The sequence below is a fragment of the Nilaparvata lugens genome, chromosome 11 (assembly GCF_014356525.2).
Source record: "Nilaparvata lugens isolate BPH chromosome 11, ASM1435652v1, whole genome shotgun sequence".
NCBI lineage: Eukaryota > Metazoa > Arthropoda > Insecta > Hemiptera > Delphacidae > Nilaparvata > Nilaparvata lugens.
This window is the reverse complement of record NC_052514.1, coordinates 18,872,103-18,893,450: the sequence shown is the minus strand read 5'-3', so window position 1 is coordinate 18,893,450 and position 21,348 is coordinate 18,872,103. Positions and strand designations below refer to the sequence as shown.

Sequence of the window (21,348 nt, the reverse complement as noted above, 5' to 3'; positions counted from 1 at the left end):
AAATATAAACACGATCATTTTAGAGCTCAGTGCCCCGATATTGTTTGTTATATACACCTATTATAGTGATGTACAGAAAGGAAAGTGCGACGTCAAGTTACTAGCTTTAATCAAGTCACGTTCATGTATTTTCAATTATTGATTATATATTGGTTATGACGACATATTATCAACATTTGATTAATGGAAATTGGTAAAAATTGTCGAAACTAAAAGCAATGGTTGCCAGAAACTTGTCATATCTATTTTCCCCGACTATAAGCTGGTTAACCAACTCGAATATCCTTGTTCGATATGGATATTTTTTCTGATTAGCCTACTTCCCACACATTTCAAAAATGTTTTAATATTATTTTTTTTATAACCATCTTCAGAAAGATCCATGATTTTTGTTCATGACTCACATTCATTCACAGGATAAAAAATCAGAATTGAAAGACACCAACATTATCATATACATCATTTATTCGATTTAGACAAAATACAATTAGTCTTTTCTCGCTCAAAATATAATAATCTAATCACTTAGTTTACTGTACATCACAACATTATTCCTCAGGTTAAAGCTTTGTAAGCTATCTTCACTCCAACACTCAACAGATTGTATCGGTCAGTTTTCATACATTTTATTCTAAATCTTATCAGTCACATAAAATCCTAATCTAAGTGAATAATGATCCCATTTACTAAATTCACTCCTTGTCGTAATAATTTTGTAGAAAATCCATATATTTATATTACAATAATATGATAGTTATATATTATTATCATATTACACGTTTTTTATGCGTTGTCAATGATTTCCAGATCAAGCAATCAAACGTGGTATTTTTAATTTTCAATCTTCAAACACACATTATAGAAATCTCTGCTCTAGATAATGAGAAACAGTCCTCAATGATTGATTTTGAAAATTTCAAATGCTTTCACAGAGAATCTCAAAAAAGTGAGTTCAGATTTGAGGTTTTATTGTTTCAAATTATTCAGACATAGAGTTTGAGTTTTTAAAAATGGATAATTTCATCATCATGTAATCGTTTCAACTGAATACAATCTTGACAGCAATATTATATATTTAAGTTAGGATCAATTCTATAGACTCCCTCCAAGGAAACATCTCAAATTCATATTTATTTCAAGAAGCCAACACCAAGAATCACAACAAGAAGCAGATAAATTATCGAACACTATCTATGAACATCACATAAATTTTCTATGAATGATAATAACGATTGTATAATGCTAATAAACGTAGCTGTTACATATTCAAACATCTTTTCAACATTCAGCAATTGCACAATATTTTTCATGAACATTTATTTTTTAGAGCATGCGTATAAGTCTATTCAAACAAACTATGATAAATGAAGCCTAAATTCATATAAAATTATTGTGATCTTTTACATAGCTCGTATCTGCCATAGGCGATGGACACTTATAATCAATTTCATATGAGTAGATGAAATACATAGGTAGCAATTTCACGATTTGAAAGACAATTCACCATGATATTTTTTAGAGGAAATGCTCTCATGAATATCAAGGAGAAACAGAAATACAAAAGCTTCCTTGAACAATTGTTGAAGAAACTTATAAAAAAGTAATTTTAATCTTTCATGTATAGACTCTCACATTGCTTCTTTTCCAATTCCCTTTGTTGATATACTCTGTTCTTATGAGTAGATTATCCAGTAAATGAGTATTGTATCAGTAAAATCTTGCTGCTAGACTATTGACATCCAAACTGATCTGGTATGAGTTCAACGGACTTGTAGTACAGTATAGAATGTGGATTTCGACAGACTCTTTCAGGGAAGTTATCTGATCTGGATAAAATGTCTTGAATTGAATTCACAACTCAGAATTATCGAGATACTCGCAAAAGAAAGACCGTAGCTACATGTAAACATAATCAAAGACAACTTCTATGTATCTAGATTGTTTATTCTATGACCTACAATAAACTTCTAGATTGTTTTTTATATGACCCAGTTTAGCGTTGAACTTGGATTGTACAAATTATGGTCCTTAGTCATCCAGTCCAGAAACATATAATGCTCCGTATATTAATAATAATAAATAAACTGTAAGTAGTATGATTAAATTATGATAGTTTGATATAAACTGAAAAGTCTGATTCCAGTTGAGACCTGCTTCCCTACGAATTCTGCTCTGCTGAGTTGAGAGAATGAGAGTAAGACATGGTCTTACAACGTCCTCTACTCTGCTTGACAGGAAGAGAATATGATTAGTTCTGAAGAAGATGCGTCTGCAGTTACATTGTCGTCAGACAATGCCTGAAGCTGTAAACACTTCTATGACAGCCAATGGTTCCTCTGTCCAGCAGAGCAGCAAGGTAAAATTCATCAGAGTAAAGCATTTTCACAATAATTGATTTGCAATTATAAACATTGTATCCAATCTCAGTATTATCAGTGGAAATTCCATTCGATTAAAGCAAGCATGATCTTACCCGAGGTAAATCATAGAAAAATATAGCATAATCAGATATCGTTTATGCTCCAAATTTCATTGTTAAGCCAAGCCGATAGTCCTAGTAGTTCCATTTCGTGAAGCTATGCGACACTGGTAATCTCTCATAGTGTATCATTGTTATACACTCTCACCTGGCCAAAACAGTAATAAAAGGCAAGTTAACAGGAATCGGCTTGAGATTTGGAACATAAACTATTTTCACCGTGGGATATCTACTAATGCGATCTTTACTCCGACTCACCAATTCAGAAATAATTCATGAAAGTAAGAGCAGCAATGGATAGAGTGGTAAGATTCATAAAAGCACTGATTGATTAAGCTGAAAGATTGATAGAATCAGTAATTGATGGAGTGAGAATAGAAGAATGACTTTGGAAATGAAGAGTGAACATAAATCGCGCTGTAGCCAAGTACAAAACTGTCAATGGCTGCGTGGAGAATCGATAGCAAAGCAAAGTGGAGTAGTGACTAGTGAGGCCTTAGTGCAATTTGGCGGATGTCAAATTGGCCCCCTATCGATTCCCGTGTGGCCCCCACAGCCAGGGGCCGACTGACCAATACACCAAGAAAAGGACCCAGCCAAGCTCTCTGCCCTAATTGGTAGTCGATTTCCAATCGCAATGGCAAACGGACAGGGAAAGAAAGAAGAAAAAGAAAGCACATGAGAGGGAGAATCGAAAAGAGTAGAGGATGATAGAGAAGTTGGAGATACAGAAGAGAGAATAATAGAGAGTGGAATTTGGAAAATGGAAAGAAAAAGATATAGTTGGAATTGTGGAGAGCACGGGGAGGAGTTGAGAAGTAATAGCAGAAAAGTAAAAGGGAAAAGTGATGCAAGCAGGAGTGAGGCATAATAGAAATTGAAGGGGAGACTTAGAGTAGGAAAACAAAGAGGAGAATAAGGTTTGTGGAGAAAGAGATGAAATATGCATTGGAAGAATGTTGGTGATGAATGTTTGATAGGATTAAAAAGAAGGAAAATGGAGGAAATATGGCATGAAGTCAATGCCGAACCTGGAAAAGAAGAATATGGAGGAAGGGCAAACCAGTGATATAGAGAGAGTGAGCATGATAAATAAACGGAAAAAGAGAAGGAAGGAGAATGAATAGACGTAATAAGCAGCCATTCTTTATTGGGAGGTGATTGTTAATGAGGAGATGTATGTGAGGGAGGAAATGTAAGAGGTGGAATAGGTGGAAGTGGTTAAATGGATAAGAAGATGAACAAGGTGGTATAGTAGGAGAAGAGAAAGTAAGAGGATTGGGAGAAAAAGAATAAGAAGTTGAGGAAGAGAATGAAAAGGAGAAATATTGAGGGGTGATGTTGAACTAGCTGTGTTAATCAAGCAAGAAGAGAAGAATTTCAAGAATTGAGAGATGAAGCAAACGAATAAGTGGGGGAAACAAGCGAGAAGAAACGTGAAGGTAAAAAGTGAAGGTAGAAGTGAAGGCTTGAATGTAGAAAAAAACAGAAAGGTGAGAGCTCAGGAGAGTCAGGAATTGGGTAGGGTGACCGGCTATTCTTTGCTGCCAAACACTTGGAAGTATTTGTCAAATCTCTCTCTCGTTCATAGAAACGCTGCATCAGATGGCTGAATGCATCAGAAAGGCAGACCTTTGCCATAACTCCCCATTATATTGCTTGCCGTTCTTATCTGTCAAGCACAACACTAAAACGTCAGCAGATCATAGACAGCACTTATCATAGACACTTATCGTGGAATCTTCTAAGATATTATAGTCGTAATTAGAAAAGAGTGTGTCAGTTTTTCAGGCTATTTTCAATGTGACTGTTCGCTTTTTTCGATAAGGTAAATGATTCTCTATTTGATTTAAATAAAGTAAATAAATTTCATCAAGAATGAATGAGATGAACTGCAACTGATTTTGGACGAAAATATATAAGGAGGTGGTTTTTTTACGTTTCGATCCTAAGTACGATTACTTTGAAGAGAGGAGCTTAATGAAATCGTTAAAACTCTTCAAACATTGGAAAGAAATCCAATATGATAAATATGGCGTCAAACCATCTCCATTACATAATCCCTTCCTTCATTTTATAGGCGTTTCGAATAGAATTGACCACGAAAATTAAGTCATATTCACAAGCGTTATAAACAGAACTCGAAATTGCTCCAAATTCAAGTTTTATTGGGATTCGCCTTTGTATTAAACTTGTTAGAGGATATACACGATCGTAAAGTACGAAACTCATCTGCATGTAGGCACCATTATTTTGTAGTCATGAAGTTTGATACACTGTTTCACACCATGTTACACGTGAACAATTAAGTTGGTGAATATCTGGCATGCTTCACTACAACTTCCAGAGACTTGTTATGTGATACAGGATTCAACGCATAGTAGGCAAGCTCATGCCGTTGAGTTAGAAGATGAGGCTCGAAGAAAATGATCGGAACAAGTTTATTGCTTGTTTATTACTTGAATATTATTCAGAGTATCAAACTGATATAATCCTGGTACTCAATCTTGAAATTACATTACACGTTGAGGTTTTGCAATAACATTTGTGGAAAAGTAGGATTTATCCCAGTCTCTTAATAGAAATTAATATTCTCTTCAAATTTCAGTCTAACATGAAAATTGAATGCTCAATCACCTTTCATTTTCATGTTCATTTGCAATTTCCAAGCGAAATTTAGGAGATTTAAGTTTGAGTATTGAGGTTTCTCAAGCATAATCGCATAATTTAACCTATGCTTTTGAATATTCTCAGTTGAGGTTCACTGGCTCACTGATGAGCTTACAAGATAAATTTATTTTCTCAACCTACGAAGTTCGATAGATTACTTCTATTCTTGAATGTTTTCATCGATTACGAACTGCTATATATATATATATATATATATATATATATATATATATATATATATAACTGTTTCATCACGTTTTAACACTATAATGACCACTTTCAGACATAAGTCTTGTGTTGGGACTTGAAGATTCCTTCCCATGAAATATTTTTCATTTCCCTATAGATAAATGAAATTTCCTATAGAATCTTCTGCATTGGATAAGAAGGCAACTTCCATTCAGTTTCCGTGGTATCCAAGAGTCATCGGAATCATAAGTTAATCTATCTGCTGTTCAATTCGCATGAACATGAAACAGATCATAGTTATCAACTTGAGAAGTTTTTTAAAAATTTGATACTATAAATGTTATTATATTTAATTTTTATTTTAATATTGAATCAATTCCTGTCATCGCATTAGTAACCATGGAATCTAGCAGCAAGTTTATGTCGATACAATACTTCTTATAACAGTCAATCCTCCTCACAAGACACCTCTGACAGCAATGTGCCTTTGTCATCGTTGCGTATATCGGTCAACATCTGAAACACAACACAGAACAAGGATTTAGGATCTTATATCTGAGGAAAGCAACAAAAAACATGGATCCGATACACTGTGGTGTGTGGAACAAAGTAAATGTACAGTTGACGACATGCTAAGGAGCAGTAGCATGATATATCATTTTCAAAAGACAACTTATTTCTTAACAAGATATCATTTTCAAAAGATTACTTATTTCTTAACAAGATATCATTCTCAAAAGACAATAATATGTTCTTTGGGGATATATCTATTGATAGAGCTTATACGTGACTTTTTTCGATAGATTAAGAGGGAAAAATGATATTGAATTGAGTTTTGTAAAATGTAGAACATAAAAATGTTCAATTTATTTCTCATCTAGTATTCCATCTTTCCATTATTATGTTATTATCGAAGAATTTCCCATTTTCCAATTCACGATATGATGCATAGATTGGAAATACATTCGATGTAAATTCCTGTTTGAGAAATAATGATAAATCTATTTATGATAGTCATTGAATCGTTTATCCAATAATTTCATGTTCTATGGAGGTTAATTATCAATATAATCTATAGTTAAAAATCAACTAATCTGTTAATTTAATCCTATCATTTCAATTAATATCAGATAACTATGTACAGTATAATGAGGAATTCTATAAAATACAGGATAAAGGGATTTCGAAATTCTATAACATAATCACTGAATCACTAGAAACCGAAATACTAATAGAGAAGATACCCCCAGCCTGAATCTAATCAATCGATTGATTTAAGATAGTGATTGATCCACGAAAGAAAGTGTGCTACTAAAGTAAAAAAATGAAAGTTTGTAACAATCGATGACAACCTAGAACCTAGGTTTTGAACATAATCTTGTCCTCCACTCAGTTCCTCAGTTCCAGTAGTAGGAGTTCCTTGGCCTTGCCAGTGATTAAGAGATACATAACAGAATGAAGATGACGTCACTGGAATTGAGAGCACTCAGTACTTAAGTCACGAGGACTGCATAACTGAGTACCGAAGGAGTGAATGCTGAGGAATAAGTTATTCTAAAAGAAGCTCTCCCGAGCATAGTTCTTGGAAAAAAACTTGAAAAATAGCTTGCTAATATTGGAATGAAGGTTTTTAGAAAATCTTGAAAGGTTTCATGCAGGACTGCACGATATCATGAGCGCTCATCAATAATGTAAAGGAATAAACAGACACCTCTCTAGGGTAAATGCAGCAGGTACGAGAATTTCTTTTTTTGCATCACAAATTGAACAGAACAAATCTTGGGTTACTACAACAATTTATTTCCAGGGGTAGATTCAAGAGAATGGTGGCGAAAAGGCCGTGACTTTATTCAAGCGAAGCACTTTATAATAGATAATAGGGGGATATATTTTCATCTTACGATTTTGTGAAAACTTGAAAAAATGTTATGAATTGATAGACAATACTCAAATTCAGGAATGTTGGCTCAAAAATGCATTGGAACAACGGTTGATAAATGATGTGGGATATTTAGGATTCTTCACTGGAGGTAAGTGGAAAGTATCGAACGAGTCAGTTATTATAGTGATGCATTGGTATTTGACTGGAATCCGTAATGATCTTTTAAGAGCAGAGCCGTGACAGTGGCATCTAGGCAGTGGAAATATTATTAGATTACAACAGATGAAGGGAGATATAGATCAAAATTCAACCTTCTAGCTTCTAGACTACTGTAGTCATCATAGTAGGGTGTCTACAACTGTAGCCCCGCTAGTCTCTTGTCCCGTGAAATTGTATTAGATTTGCTAATAAAATAGCACAATTGGATTTAGTCTCGATTGAGTATTTGAAAATAATTAAATCCTTGGGAAAGAGTTGATTTATTTTTCATGACATTTTTTCTATTTTTACTCACAGTGCTCCGTTTCCTTCTGCTCCTAGTTCTTCTCCAATTACCCAGCAAACTGCCAGTGTTAAAGCTGACAGCATACTCCCGACTCCATACCACTGAAAAACACAATTACGGATATTAATAACATTGATGTAAATCTTGTTACTGTTAAAACATTTGTGGAAACGTTGGAAAATCATCAAATGAGTGGAATAATATTATACAATATTGTACATACTGTACATAATTTATTTCGGAATTTGAGGTTTTGAAGATGATTTGATGAAGATTTGTTACATTTTTGCTAGGCAACTGTGACTCCATTTTCCCCAAGATATGCAAAGCTCGAATTTCTACTAATCTATTGAATCATCAGATGTAAATTATAGTTTTTTTTAACCGCATATAATGAAACAATACTCTGATGATTTATTACTTCATCCCTCTGGGTTCAATCCATCACTGCCTCTCAACTCGTACCGTCTGCAGGAATGAGTGATAGATTTTCGGGCATCTGTAACACTTGCATTATTATCATTCGGCCATGTTCGAATTAATTTATTCAGGGAAGCGTGAGCGAAGACAATAGGCCAGCCCAACCGGGTGATATCGACGAATTTATATGCCATTGTTCTAAAACCAATACACATTTGGGATCCCTTCGGACCTCACATACCTAAAAACGCTCCTGGACACACACTCACTTTGATTTATCACAACCTCTTTCTCCTCTTCTTTATCTTCTATTCCATTTTCTCGTTCTCCCTTTTCTCTACATTCTTGATGGTTTTCTCTTCCCTATCATGTACATCATCCCCTATTTCTCTCTTTCCTGTATCTATTTGATCAGTTTCCCTTCACTCTCTTGTACATCATTCTCTCTTTCTGTACAGGATTCTCCATGAAACACTCGTTGCTAAGGGTCTGGTCGTCCATTCTATGAGGCAACCCTTAGTCAGTGACCGCCAATGTTATTGTGGAGTGAAAGTTACACAAGTGGCTCTTACCGCTCCATTAGTGAAGTGTCACCACCTCACCTCCATTAATTATTCAGGACAGGTATGTCCTTGAACCGAAGAAAATTGTAGTCACCTCCCACCCTCGGTCAACTTAGGCCTGTTAACGTCCAAATTGCAATAAGAAAATGCAGGAATCTTTCCCAATCATTGTTAATGGTTTTACGCTGAAAAGAGACCATAGCTTACGTATTCCACAACAGACAGAATAGAGACTCACAAGAATTTTTTAACCCCAAAAAAAACTTTGAAAACAAAATAACAGTAATCATTTAATATTCTCAAACAATATTAGCCTTTCAAACAAGGTGAAACGATTTTCACAAACTTGAAGTAACCTACACCGTGCGTTCCAATTGAATGAAAACTGTTCATGTTTTCAATGGAGAAAATTTTCAGAGCTCATCGATTAATAATGATGATACTTCTTTAATATCACTGATTGGAAAATGTACCAGCATCAATCAAAATGAATTGAACGATATCACATTAATTTGTAAATGGAAGTATTGAACAATTTGCCAATCAGCGAGAGTGATTGATTTGCTCCGATACTGGTGAAAATAGGTGGGTAGGCTGAAATCAATCATTATAAGAATCGATTTTCCTGATGTTAGCGATGGGCTGTATCAATTAGTTTAAGTGATCCATCATTCTTAATTGTTCGTTGTAGTGGAACTGCTGTATTCAGAAAGCAGAAATAATCATTTTTAATTAATATTATTTGGGAGTAGTGCTACTTATTACGTTCCCATTAGATATATTCACATTTCTATATCATGTTTTATGAAAAATGATTTCACAAATGATGGGAAAGATACTTTCTAAACCCGTATACATAGTACATACTTCTACTCCCATCGAGCTCATTAATGCAGAAGATTAATTTCATCCAATTTTGCAATGACTCTCATTTCAATCATGAGCTGAGGTGGAACAATAAATTCTAAGAATAACCCCCTAATTGAATGTATTGAATCGATGGGAATCATTAAACATTCCAAAACAGTACATTGATTTGAAACAATAAAATGCGTCTCGAGCTAATAGCATTCATTTATTGATTTGGGTTTGGTAGTTCAACATGTCGAAAATTGTAAATATTTTAACAAATTCATTGATTCTTTAATCAACTTGTAATAACAAGTGCTTGTTGATTTTCCTCTACAATCTTGCCCAATTATTACTTTATTCAACAGAAGACATAACTGGCTCATGCTCAATACAGCAGTGGACTGAGACACAGAAAAAAAAGGAATAATTTTGTTACTGTGACGATATTCATCATCATCTTTACTTCAGGGATTAGATTTATTAATTAACCTGTTCCGGTACCCATCTCTTTCTTAATAGTCAATAGTCTTAGCTATTTTCAATAGATGATGGTCTATTCCTCAGTCACTGTGTTCTTTCCTCAATGACTGAGATCACTTTAGTGAGGTCCACGTTATAATGGCAGTGTTTATCTAGCAATGATATTGCTATCCTTGTCTATCATTCAACAAGCGGATAGCGCTATCTCTTTCTCGCTTTGCTCTGATGCCATATCGACTTTTGACAATGAAGAATTGATAATAAATTAACAAAATATTTCATCTTAATTATGAAAATTCATTATGAAATTAATGAAAAATATAATTTTTTGCTTAAAAAAAATATATTTGATTATTTTAAACGAGCATGAACAGTTGATATTACATCAACAAACCTGTATCAGCTACCGTCTATAGAAGGCATTGACAAGACAGAGGATCGGCAACGTTGTTCTTCTATCTTTCTCCACTGCCATTATAACGTGGACCTCACTATAGTTGTTCGGTGCGGCGGCGGGCAGAGGAGATGGAAGCGAACTGCGTATATCTGACTTCTGTATATAAAATTACGGAAAGCTGACTAATTAACTCGAATAGCTGGATAATCTACTATTATTCCTAAGCATGTTAGCGTCTTCATGCTGTCTGTGAAAGGAGTAAATCTACCAAGGGATCTTCTCTTAAGTCCTCCACTGTACTATCTCCCTATCTCCAAATCCAAACTTATGTTATTTCAGTTCCACTCTTCGGAGAACTATTCACATTTCAAAGCACAGGAGTAACGGAAAAATAATCTAAATTCGGAAAAGTCATTTCGAATAGTCGACTTAATTCAATATGATCAATACTGTATCACATAATACTTCCAAGTTCCTGGATAATTTGAATTCTACTTGGCATAATATCTCTATTGGATATAGCTATAGTGTAGATTCACGATTAAGTTATATAAAAATCTATACAATGTTGTCACTAGAGAGTTGATTGAGCTCTGAATGTTGAGCTATCTGAGGATTGAACTCTATTTGCAAGGGTTGCCTAGCTGAACATCGATTGACAAGTTGATGCGATGGCCTGAAATTCGAGAAGATGCTTCCCGGCCGGAAACCATAACTTGCCATGAATTAGACGCCATGAATCGATATCCTCCTCATCTCAGGCCTTCATCTCACTCCTACCTGTTGGATTATTCATGAGGAGGTGTCTTGCGCATCAGGCCATAACGAGCAAGAGAGACGAACAGGTTGAGAGAGAAAAGAGAGTGGGATAGGAGAAGAGGAAGAGTTGAAAAAAGAATATCTATGAGACAGTGGAAAAGAGACAAAAGTGGTGAAAGATTCTTGGCAAAGGTCTTCTCACAGAGGGTTGTGACCGGATTTTCCAATCAAACCTGAATATTTTATGTAGCTTTGAAACATTCATAAAAATCGAAAGTGTTCTGTTTATTCTGGTGATAAACTGATTGTGGAAAATTATTCGATGAATCTTCGATAAATTGTTATTTTTCGTAGAAAATCGTTATTCTATGATGAGCATTATATTATTTGTAAATAGCAAGTAGATCATGAAATTCAAATTTGCTGAACCATCATCCTATCATAAACAATATATCTTCCAATTCAATTCAATTCTTCATTTCCTAGTAGCCTCAAACATTCTTTGTAAATCATAAGTAGATCAGAAACTTCAAGTTTCAAATCTGTTTCTACTTACTTTTAAAGCTGAAATACGGAAAATATAGAAGTTATTGTCCTCTTGGGACCGGTATCATAGGAGGCTTGCCATGGCAGTAACTAATCTACTGAAAATTTTAATTATTGTGAATTATGAGTTTTCATGTTTCAAATATTGTTGATACTTGCTGTCATAACCACGAGCAAGACTAACTAGAGCTTGAGTGAAAACAGCGTGTTTGTCTAATGTAATCAACAGAGTGCTCTGAGTAATTAACTGAAATTTGTACTTTTAGTTCTTTGAATAATTAGTGGAAGTAATTGGAATAGTGCACAGATAGTTTTTGTACGGATAGCACAGGTGATTTATGTGTTCAAGAGAGAGCTCATTATGGAGCTAATGAGTTGAAACAGCGATGAACCGTAAAATCGCATTGCTGTAGTGATGTGAAAACAATCATAAACCCTATCCTACTGTCGTTTCAGTCAACTTTCACATAAAAACTAAAAACATTTTTCCATAATTATTTTTGTAGTGTGAAAGTTCATAAATTTATTGAACGAGCGTTAGCGAAGTTCTCACTTTTGGACTTACTAGAGCCTAAAGTCGTTTTCTGTCTGTTTGTATGTTCGACAAGACCTTTAGAGAGAATTGATCAATCAGTTTCAAATTTTGAACACGAATTCTTCGAACCTTTTTGTTCGTTGGACAACAAAATTTAGTCACTTCTTCGTTATTTTTTCAGGATATGAAAATAACATTTAAAGTGAATCAGAATTTTTCTTTTATTTATTACTTATCAGTCATCTCGAATTGCCTATCTGTAGTATACACGTGATTAATACTACTTGTAATAGCAGTTGCTATGACAATTTTTACTTTCCTTGCCCTATTACCAGAGATAAGGAAAGTATTGCTTTCCGAAAAAAACTATGGTACCCCAATTTTTAAATTTCAATACGTTTCAAGGTCCCCTGAGTCCAAAAAAGTACAACTGTTTCTACACATGATGACAAAGAGATTGATAACATTTCAAAGTCTGTACCTTCAAGGATTATTGAGATACACGGTTTTTTAATTATCAGGTTTAGCATAGGCCTAATATGGAGGGAAAAATGTAACTTTGGCTGCAAACCATACTTTTCTCTATTTTCAAATGACGCTCCAGAAGTGAAGAATGGACTTATAGCCATCAACTAGATGTCATTTTAGAGCTTTGGGAATATTCTACAACACAGTCTCAGTAATAGTAGGTTATGTTCACTGTGAATACATTTACAGAGTGGAAAGTAAAATTTCGCCCCCGAAGATTATATGTTCCAAGTTTTTGAAACTAAATTAATCACGGAAAGAGTAATTAAAATGATATTAATATCTAAAAAATTATATTTTGGGTAGTTATGAACACTTTGGTAGTAGAATCAATCCGATATCTCTCACTATAACTGAATAGAAATCGATATAAAATAATTTATCATTTATGATCGCCATCTTGAATTTATCAATTATGAAAAATATATTCGTTGTTTTCTCATCAATATTCTTATTTGTCTGGTTGTAACAAAGAGATTGAGACCATTTTCAAGTCTTCATCAGAAAGTAGTCGTGAAAAAATCGATTTTATAGTTCAGTTTTAATGATAGTTAATTGTCTCAGCGGCTAAAATGACCATCAAAAAAATCATAACTCCAGAACAAAAGGTGATAAGCTTGGAACAAACGGGAATATATCATAAATTATATTTCAAAGAAGTTTTGTTTGGCACTTTATATCCAAAAATTGTCATTGAAAGTAGTTATTCAGAAGAAACTCTCGTGAAAAATTGAATGTTTTTGAAAAAGTGCATTTTTGTAGGTTAAAATCATGTTTTAGGTGGAAATGTGGAATTACAAACTTGGTGGAATAGTTCATAGTGATTCGATTCGCGTTCACTAGAGGTCTCTATCATGGATGGTAACCATTCTATGACCGTTTTAATTAATGCTGGATCCGCCATTTTGAATCGGTCATTACGCGGCCCAGTCGTGACCCCCAAATGCGCATCAAGTGGTTCGGATATCCTGAGGTACCCTACAATCAGAATATTTGGGTCTGTTTCCATCTTCACGAACTTCCCACGAAACCCTGTTTTTGAGCCATAAGAAGCCGGACTGAGCCGGGATTTCAACCCGGGCCTCTGAATCATGAAGCCACTCGACTACGAATTGTATTGAATATGTATTCAATGGGTTTCTTTTTACTTTCCTTGCCCTATTACCATAGGTAAGGAAAGTATTGCTTTCCGAAAAAATTAAGGTACCCCAATTTCTACATTTCTATACGTTTCAAGGTCCCCTGAGTCCGAAAAAGTGGTTTTTGGGTATTGGTCTGTATGTGTGTGTGTGTTTGTGTGTGTGTGTATGAGTGTATGTGCGTCTGTGTACACATATCTCATCTCCCAATTAACGGAATTACTTGAAATTTGGTACTTAAGGTCCTTACAATATAAGGATCCGACACGAACAATTTCGATCAAATGCAATTCAAGATGGCAGATAAAATGGCGAAAATGTTGTCAAAAAAAGGGTTTTTCGCGATTTTCTCAAAAACGGCTCCAACGATTTTGATTAAATTCATACCTGGAATAGTCATTGATGAGCTCTATCAATTGCCTCAAGTCCCATATCTGTAAAAATTTCAGGAGCTTGCCCCATCTATGCAAAGTTGGAATGCACATTCCCAATTATCAGGCTTCAGATACAATTTAAACAAAAAAATTCGAGTGGAGAAGATTGAGCATGAAAATCTCTACAAATTATGTTGAGTAACATTTTCACCTAAAATTGAAATTAAGCTCGAAATTCGAGAAAATGTGATTATCCAATTGCAAATTGTTGGCAACTGTTGATTCTATTAAATCATTCACTATGAAGAGATATCAGACCTCGTATATCTCCAGCGTTATTGTCCTGTCACGAGCTGGCTTAGATCTTTGTAGACTTCTGATGCGCGTGAACACTAGCGTCAGGTGATCAATTCTAATAACGGCATGGAAAGTTGTGTGAGTGCGCCACACCAGATTTTTAAATTTTCTATCGAAATCATATACCACATGGCCACCTTCCAAGTTAAAAAGTCTGGTGTGGTGCACTCACACAACTTTCCTTGCCGTTATGAAAATTGATCAACTGACGCTAGTGTTCCCGCGCACCTCAAGTCTACTTTTCTAAGATCTGAGCCAGCTGGTGACAGGACATTTATAGCGCTGCAGACACACAAAGTCTGCTATCTCTTCATAGTGAATGATTTAATAGAATCAACAGTTGCCAACAGTTTGAAATTGAATAATCTTATTTTCTCAAATTTCAAGCTTATTTTCAATTTTAGGTGAAAATGTTACTAGACATTAATTGAAGAGATTTTAATCCTCAATCTTTTTCGCTCGAAATTTTTTGTTTAAATTATATCTGAGACCTGATAATATTGAACATCTAAAATCAAACTTTGCATAGATGGGGAGGAGCTCCTCGAATTTTTACAGATATGAGACTTGTCGCAGATGATAGAGCTTATCAATGACTATTTTAGGTATGGATTTGATCAAAATCGTTGGAGCCATTTTCGAGAAAATCGCGAAAAACCCTGTTTTGACAACATTTTCGTCATTCTAGCCGCCATCTTGGATTGCATTTGATCGAAATTGTTCGTGTCGGATCCTTATAGGGGAAGGACCTTAAGTTTCAAATTTCAAGTCATTCTGTTAATTGGGAGATGAGATATCGTGTACACAGACACACACACACACACACACACACACACACACACACACACACACACACACACACACACACACACACACACACAAAAAAAAACACTTTTTTGGATTCAGGGGACCTTGAAACTTATAGAAATTTAGAAATTGGGGTATCTTAATTTTTTTCGGAAAGCAATACTTTCCTTACCTATGGTAATAGGGCAAGGAAAGTAAAAAATGAAGATTGATTCAAAATGAAGCTAGTTTCGAAATGATGTAGGATCCATTTGACGGATCCAAGACTTTGAACAAAAGTTGTGAAACGACAGAAAGTTTTTTCCTACAGCTACCTCGGAAAGTTGCTGTTCCTGTACTGATTACAATACGCTGTTGTTTCTAATGCATATTTGTATATTTCATTCATATTACTGTTATTAGTTGTTATACTTCTGATTGATTGCTAAGTTACTTATTTGACTTTATGTTATTTATCTCATATTCATATTTATATTTGCCTTATTATTTTTGTTTATCTTGTTACTATTGTATTCTTTTGAAATTGGTGTATACCGTTGGAAATGTAATAAATAAATAAATACCCAAAGATTCACTTTTCCGCTCTAGTGCGGGAAAAATTTTTCTGCACTCCAGATTTGCAACATGGCAACACAAAAGAGTTGGTTGGTTTCTATGGAGGATTAGTGCACGAAAACAAAAATTAAGTTGGTAACAATGACTGTGGTTAGATTTTGATAAGAATCATTTCAATGGCTACCCTACATTTATGATAAAATCCCAATCTAGAAATCCAAAACAAGAATAATGTTCATCTAAATCATAACTAAATATTCATCATTTAATAATAAATAATAGTTATTCTCTATTGATAATTATTATTTCAACTGCAAGAAATGAGAAAAGTAGCAAATATACATTATAAAATTCGAATTTTGAGGTTAAATGATTACCGTTCGATATTCATATGAATAAAAATAATAGAAACATAACAACACAACAATAAATATTCTCTGTTGTCTATGTTATTTTTATAAATATTTTTCAGTTTACTTTGAGCATTTTTCTAGGTAATTTGAGCAAAAGTCTAACTTTCTGAATCCGGTTTCAGTAGCTGGATGAAACAAACTTAGGTACGATTCTTCCCACTAGGTCGCGCGCTTGTCGGTTCAGCTATCTTGCAGCCTTCCCAATCAGCTGTTGGCGTGTATTTTGAATGCGAATTTTTTTATTCTATCTGTATCTTTTCTGATTCTTGAATGAATAAAAATTAGAACTTTGGCTGAAAAATTATGCTGCTCAATTGATGAATAAATAATTATTATGTTTGAGCTCTACTAAATCTCCTTTTTTCAACTGTTTCTTCTTTCTTTGTATAAAGAAAGATACAGCAAATATCGTTCTCTTCTAATCTTATTGGTTATACTGAATCGTGAATTACGGAATACGATTATGAAATGTTTAATGAAATACGATATTATTTTCTTTTTTGTATGTTAAATGTAATGTTTTACTATCGAATTTGTCATTAAGGCTCGTACTGGATTTTGTCTGTGAGCCTAACTATGTTTTCTTGGAATAAATAAATACTTGTAGAAGATATATTTAGCTGTTTCCATAATAGTTCTCACCAACTGTGTATAAGTTGCGGATCTCAGAGATCAATAGAACAGTTCATGAGCGAGTTCTTCAACCCAAGGGGTCTCTAGTTTTGAAATAGCTTGTTGTTCTGATTGTTGAAATTCTGTCGTACAATTCTGCCTTTGTACATTCCATAAACCTACAAGTAAATTATTTTTATAGGAGAGCCTACATCCTATCCGAATGAAAGGGCTACTTACCAATATGGCTTTTTGGAAGGTAAGAGCACTGAAGTCGCGCTTTTGGCGGTTTGCAATGCATTACATGAGGGAACTAATACTAGCAATGGTGTTGCTGGATTATTTATAGATATTTGTAAGGCATTTGACTGTGTTTCTCACGAGATAATTCTGAATAAGTTGTGGTTATCAGGAGTGAGAGGTGTCACACATAAATGGTTCCAGAGTTACTTATCAAACAGGAGTCAGAGGGTTAGAATAGCTGATAAAATAAGTGAGCCTTTGGTTTTATCTTGTGGAGTCCCACAAGGCTCTGTTCTGGGTTCGATTCTTTTTTTGGTATATGTGAACGACCTCTGTAATGGGAAATTCATTGGAAAACTAACAGCATTTGCGGACGATACTGCCCTGACATATAACTTGCCCAGAGAGATTGACATTAGTCAGTGCATGTGCGATGATCTGATAAAATTGAAGTATTGGTTTGAATTAAATGACATGACTATCAGCAACAAAACAAAATTCATATCGTTCAATTCGAGAGGGGGTGATCAGGCAATTCTTGATATAGTATATAAGTGTAATGAATGTGTAGCCTCACCCATTCAGCAGTCATGTAACAGGTGCATGCAAATTGAACAGTGTGATTCTATTAAGTATCTTGGCGTTGTTATTGATAAAAATTTGAATTGGAAAGAACATATTAAAAAATAAAAGGTGAACTAATATCTACCCTGAGAAAATTCTATTTTCTACGCTATATGTGCCCAATTAACGTCTTAAGAATGCTGTATTTTCTCTGGTGGAATCCAGACTTCAATACGGGCTGGTATGCTGGGGAGGTACCTATATAACTACAGTGAAACCGTTAATAATATCACAGAAAAAGCTTTTAAGAGTGATAATGCATAAAGGGAGAAGATTTCCATCTCGAACACTATTCTTGACTTTGAAAATTATGCCATTGAGACATTTATATGTTTTTAGAGTTCTCCGAATATTTTATATGAGAAGTGGTAATATTGGTGTGGAAGCGAATAACTATAGCCAATCCCTGAGAACAACGAACCGATTTAAAGTACCAAGACCTTACAAGGAGTCCTTCCGTAGATCTTTTCCATATTTAGCACCAAAACTGTTCAATTTGTTACCACCTTATTGTCTTTTATCCCACTCATTATACATATTGCAGAGAAAAGTGAAAGAGTGGCTTCAATCATTGAATAGTGTGGAGGTTATGCTTTGTTAGAAAAATATTATTATGATTATTATTTTACTATTTTTGTAAATGTATAAAGAATAATTCCTTCTTGTTTTATCGAGGTATATATTGCCTATGTATATCATTTGTAAAACTCTTGCAATATCTAATGTTAAAGCGAACAAAATAGTGCCCGCCAATCGGACCTTTTTTTTTACTTCCAAAAAATTTAAAAAATAAAATTGTATGGCTGCCCCAATACAGGTTTTTTAAAAACAACCTCAGGAGTAGCCTATTCCACATAACCAGGATGGTATATTATGTTATTACAAATGTCTTACTATGTTTTATTATTACTTATAATTTTTTAGTTTCTATATATTTTTTGAAATAGTATGGTCTAAGTTATTATGTAGAGATGTAATTTTTATTTTATATTTTGAACTTGTATTTTGTATTGTTTGAATTATGTGGAAATAAACTTATTTATTTATTTATTTATTTATTTACTTGAATATTAGATCAGTGAGAAGTAGTTTTATCAGTTCTTGCATAAGATCAAAAGTTCCATATGATTACTATCATGATAACTGTATATAGTTGCTCTGGGCTATTCAATTCATACGATTTCATTATAATAACGTACCTTTCATGAATTTTATGTTAATTTCCATGTTGTGAATTATCTATTCTTTCAGACTTTTTGATTATTAGAAGCGCCACAGCAATACTCAATATCTGCAGGCTGAGCTATAGTTTATAGGAGATCATAGTAAAATGGATGAATAGATAAACATGAGAGAACAATATTGAATAATCAATTGGTTCCACCACTTCCAGTTCATCATCAATTAATCATTCCAATCTACAAGTATAAATTTGACGAGTTCTATTAAGAACGATATATCAGTCTCTTATCTCCAATATCTTCGTTCTTTTTATTATAAAAGTATCTTTATGCCAGGGGCTAATTACTTCGCACTACTTTCAGAATCCTCCGATAGCTTTTCACCAACACAAACTTGCCCGGACATCGTAATAATTGGATTGGCAGCTGGTTACGAAACAACAAGCTTTTCGAAAAAGGAAATTCGCTCCGGCGCTGGAAATTTCGTTGCTGAAGTTTGCCTCTCAGCCACACGTTCGCATTTCGAGAGAGTTCTCTCTAGTATCTCATAACACTCGACACCGGCTTTTAACAGGCAGAAAACGCCTCGGAGAATGCATTTTCGAATCTTGCACGTGCCTTTTCCACACCCACACCAATGCCGATACTAATTACTTTGCCTCACGTTCAACTTCCTTCCCCCTTGCCCTTTCCACTCCTTTTGGGCCCTCCAGGGATTTTAACAACAGCGGAAGGTGAGAAAGATCTGAGCAGGTTACTTGATTCTCACCTTAACTTTCTCCAGCGTTCTCTCACTGAAAATAATAGCGAGACCAGGTCTGAAAAAACTGCAAGCGGAGGTTGAAAGGAGGTACATGAATGCCCACATGAGTCCCAGCCTTGAGTGAGTGAATGATGGGGATGATGATGATGGAAATTCAATGTACAAGTGATGTGAAGTGATGTACAGTAGTTACAAGAGGGTTTCCAGCAGTCACAGATTAGATGAATTGTGTACTCATTTAGTTATGTATTTGTGACATCCTAATTTGTGTTTATAAGTTAATGAGAAGATATTAAATTATTCCAGAGGTGTAACAACTAAAGATGATGAATAATGTTTATCACAGATGGAAGTGGTAATATCATCTTGGAACTGTATGCTTCCCTTGATATGTTCATTCAATTTTATAATTCCATTTATTCAAATCTGAAATCTCCTTGATCCTTCTTAAATCTGTAAAGTTGACACATACTATTGATTTTGTCACTTTCATAGCGTAATGCAGTCAATTTTTATTTGAATGTACAAATCTTTACTTTATTATATAAGTTATGAGTGAACAGATTGTTTTTTATTCAAGTTAAATTATTCCATGGGGGTGAAAAAATCATATATAATTTTATTCATTACAAATATTCATCGTACTTATTCATTACAAATAACAATACTTTCCTTTTTCTATAATAATACAACATCAACGTCTATGATTATTTGATAATAGATGGACTTTTGTTATTATGAATAGGTGAAATAAGAAGGCCTACTGATAATCTGAATGATAGTCATAGGTGTTATTATAGCTGCATCATGGTTAGAAATGTGGAATTGTGAGCGAAAATGGGTAATCAGAAACAACAATGGAAATTATTTTGGGAGTTGGTTGGATACTAAGGGTGAACAATATAACGAGCAACAGTTGTTAACAGCAACCTAAGTACACCGTTTGCTATTTCTCTTGTCACTCTGTAGATAAGAGTGAAACACTGCAGACATTAGCAGAGCAGACAGGGCACTTGTTGCATCCCAAATTTGGCACATTTACCATGACCCACACCTCTCTTCTCCTTAAAGAATAGTCGACGGGTAAGAGAAAAATGAAGTCAGTAGATGAGAGAAGGGGAAAAGTACTGTAGAAGTAGTGGACTGTTCTTGCTGCGAGTTTAGACTTTGGCCAATATCATGCAACTAATTCAACGCAAATTTTCTATTCTGAGCAGAAAGCTTGATTTTTGTATTCTCTATTTGTGTGCTTGTGTATGATTTAAAATGTGTAAGCTGGTGTGAGCTTGCTCTGCTAAGTATTTGGGTAACAGTCTATATTCCTCCATTCCTATGAAACTGAGATTCACGCTATCTATAATATTGTATGAATCATTGGCTTCGTTGTGAGAAATAGTATGTTAACTTACTTCTCCAATCACGTCTTCCAAAGCACTCATTTTAGACACATTTCCTCGAATAAAAATCTTCTTCTA

General features: G+C 34.3%; 1 protein-coding gene across 7 annotated transcripts in view; it reads right to left on the bottom strand.

The window, feature by feature from the left end:
- Positions 1-447: 447 nt before the first annotated feature.
- LOC111064110 (PPE family protein PPE2) overlaps positions 448-21,348 on the bottom strand; it is a 143,145-nt gene continuing 122,244 nt past the window's right edge. For all 7 annotated transcript variants that reach the window (XM_039437764.1, XM_039437762.1, XM_039437768.1 and 4 more), the window contains 2 exons: positions 7,735-7,826; positions 448-5,854 (listed from right to left, as the gene is read on the bottom strand). In XM_039437764.1, coding sequence (XP_039293698.1) covers positions 5,848-5,854; positions 7,735-7,826 — 99 coding nt within the window. In that variant the 3' untranslated portion in view covers positions 448-5,847. The remainder of the gene's footprint in view (positions 5,855-7,734; positions 7,827-21,348) is intronic.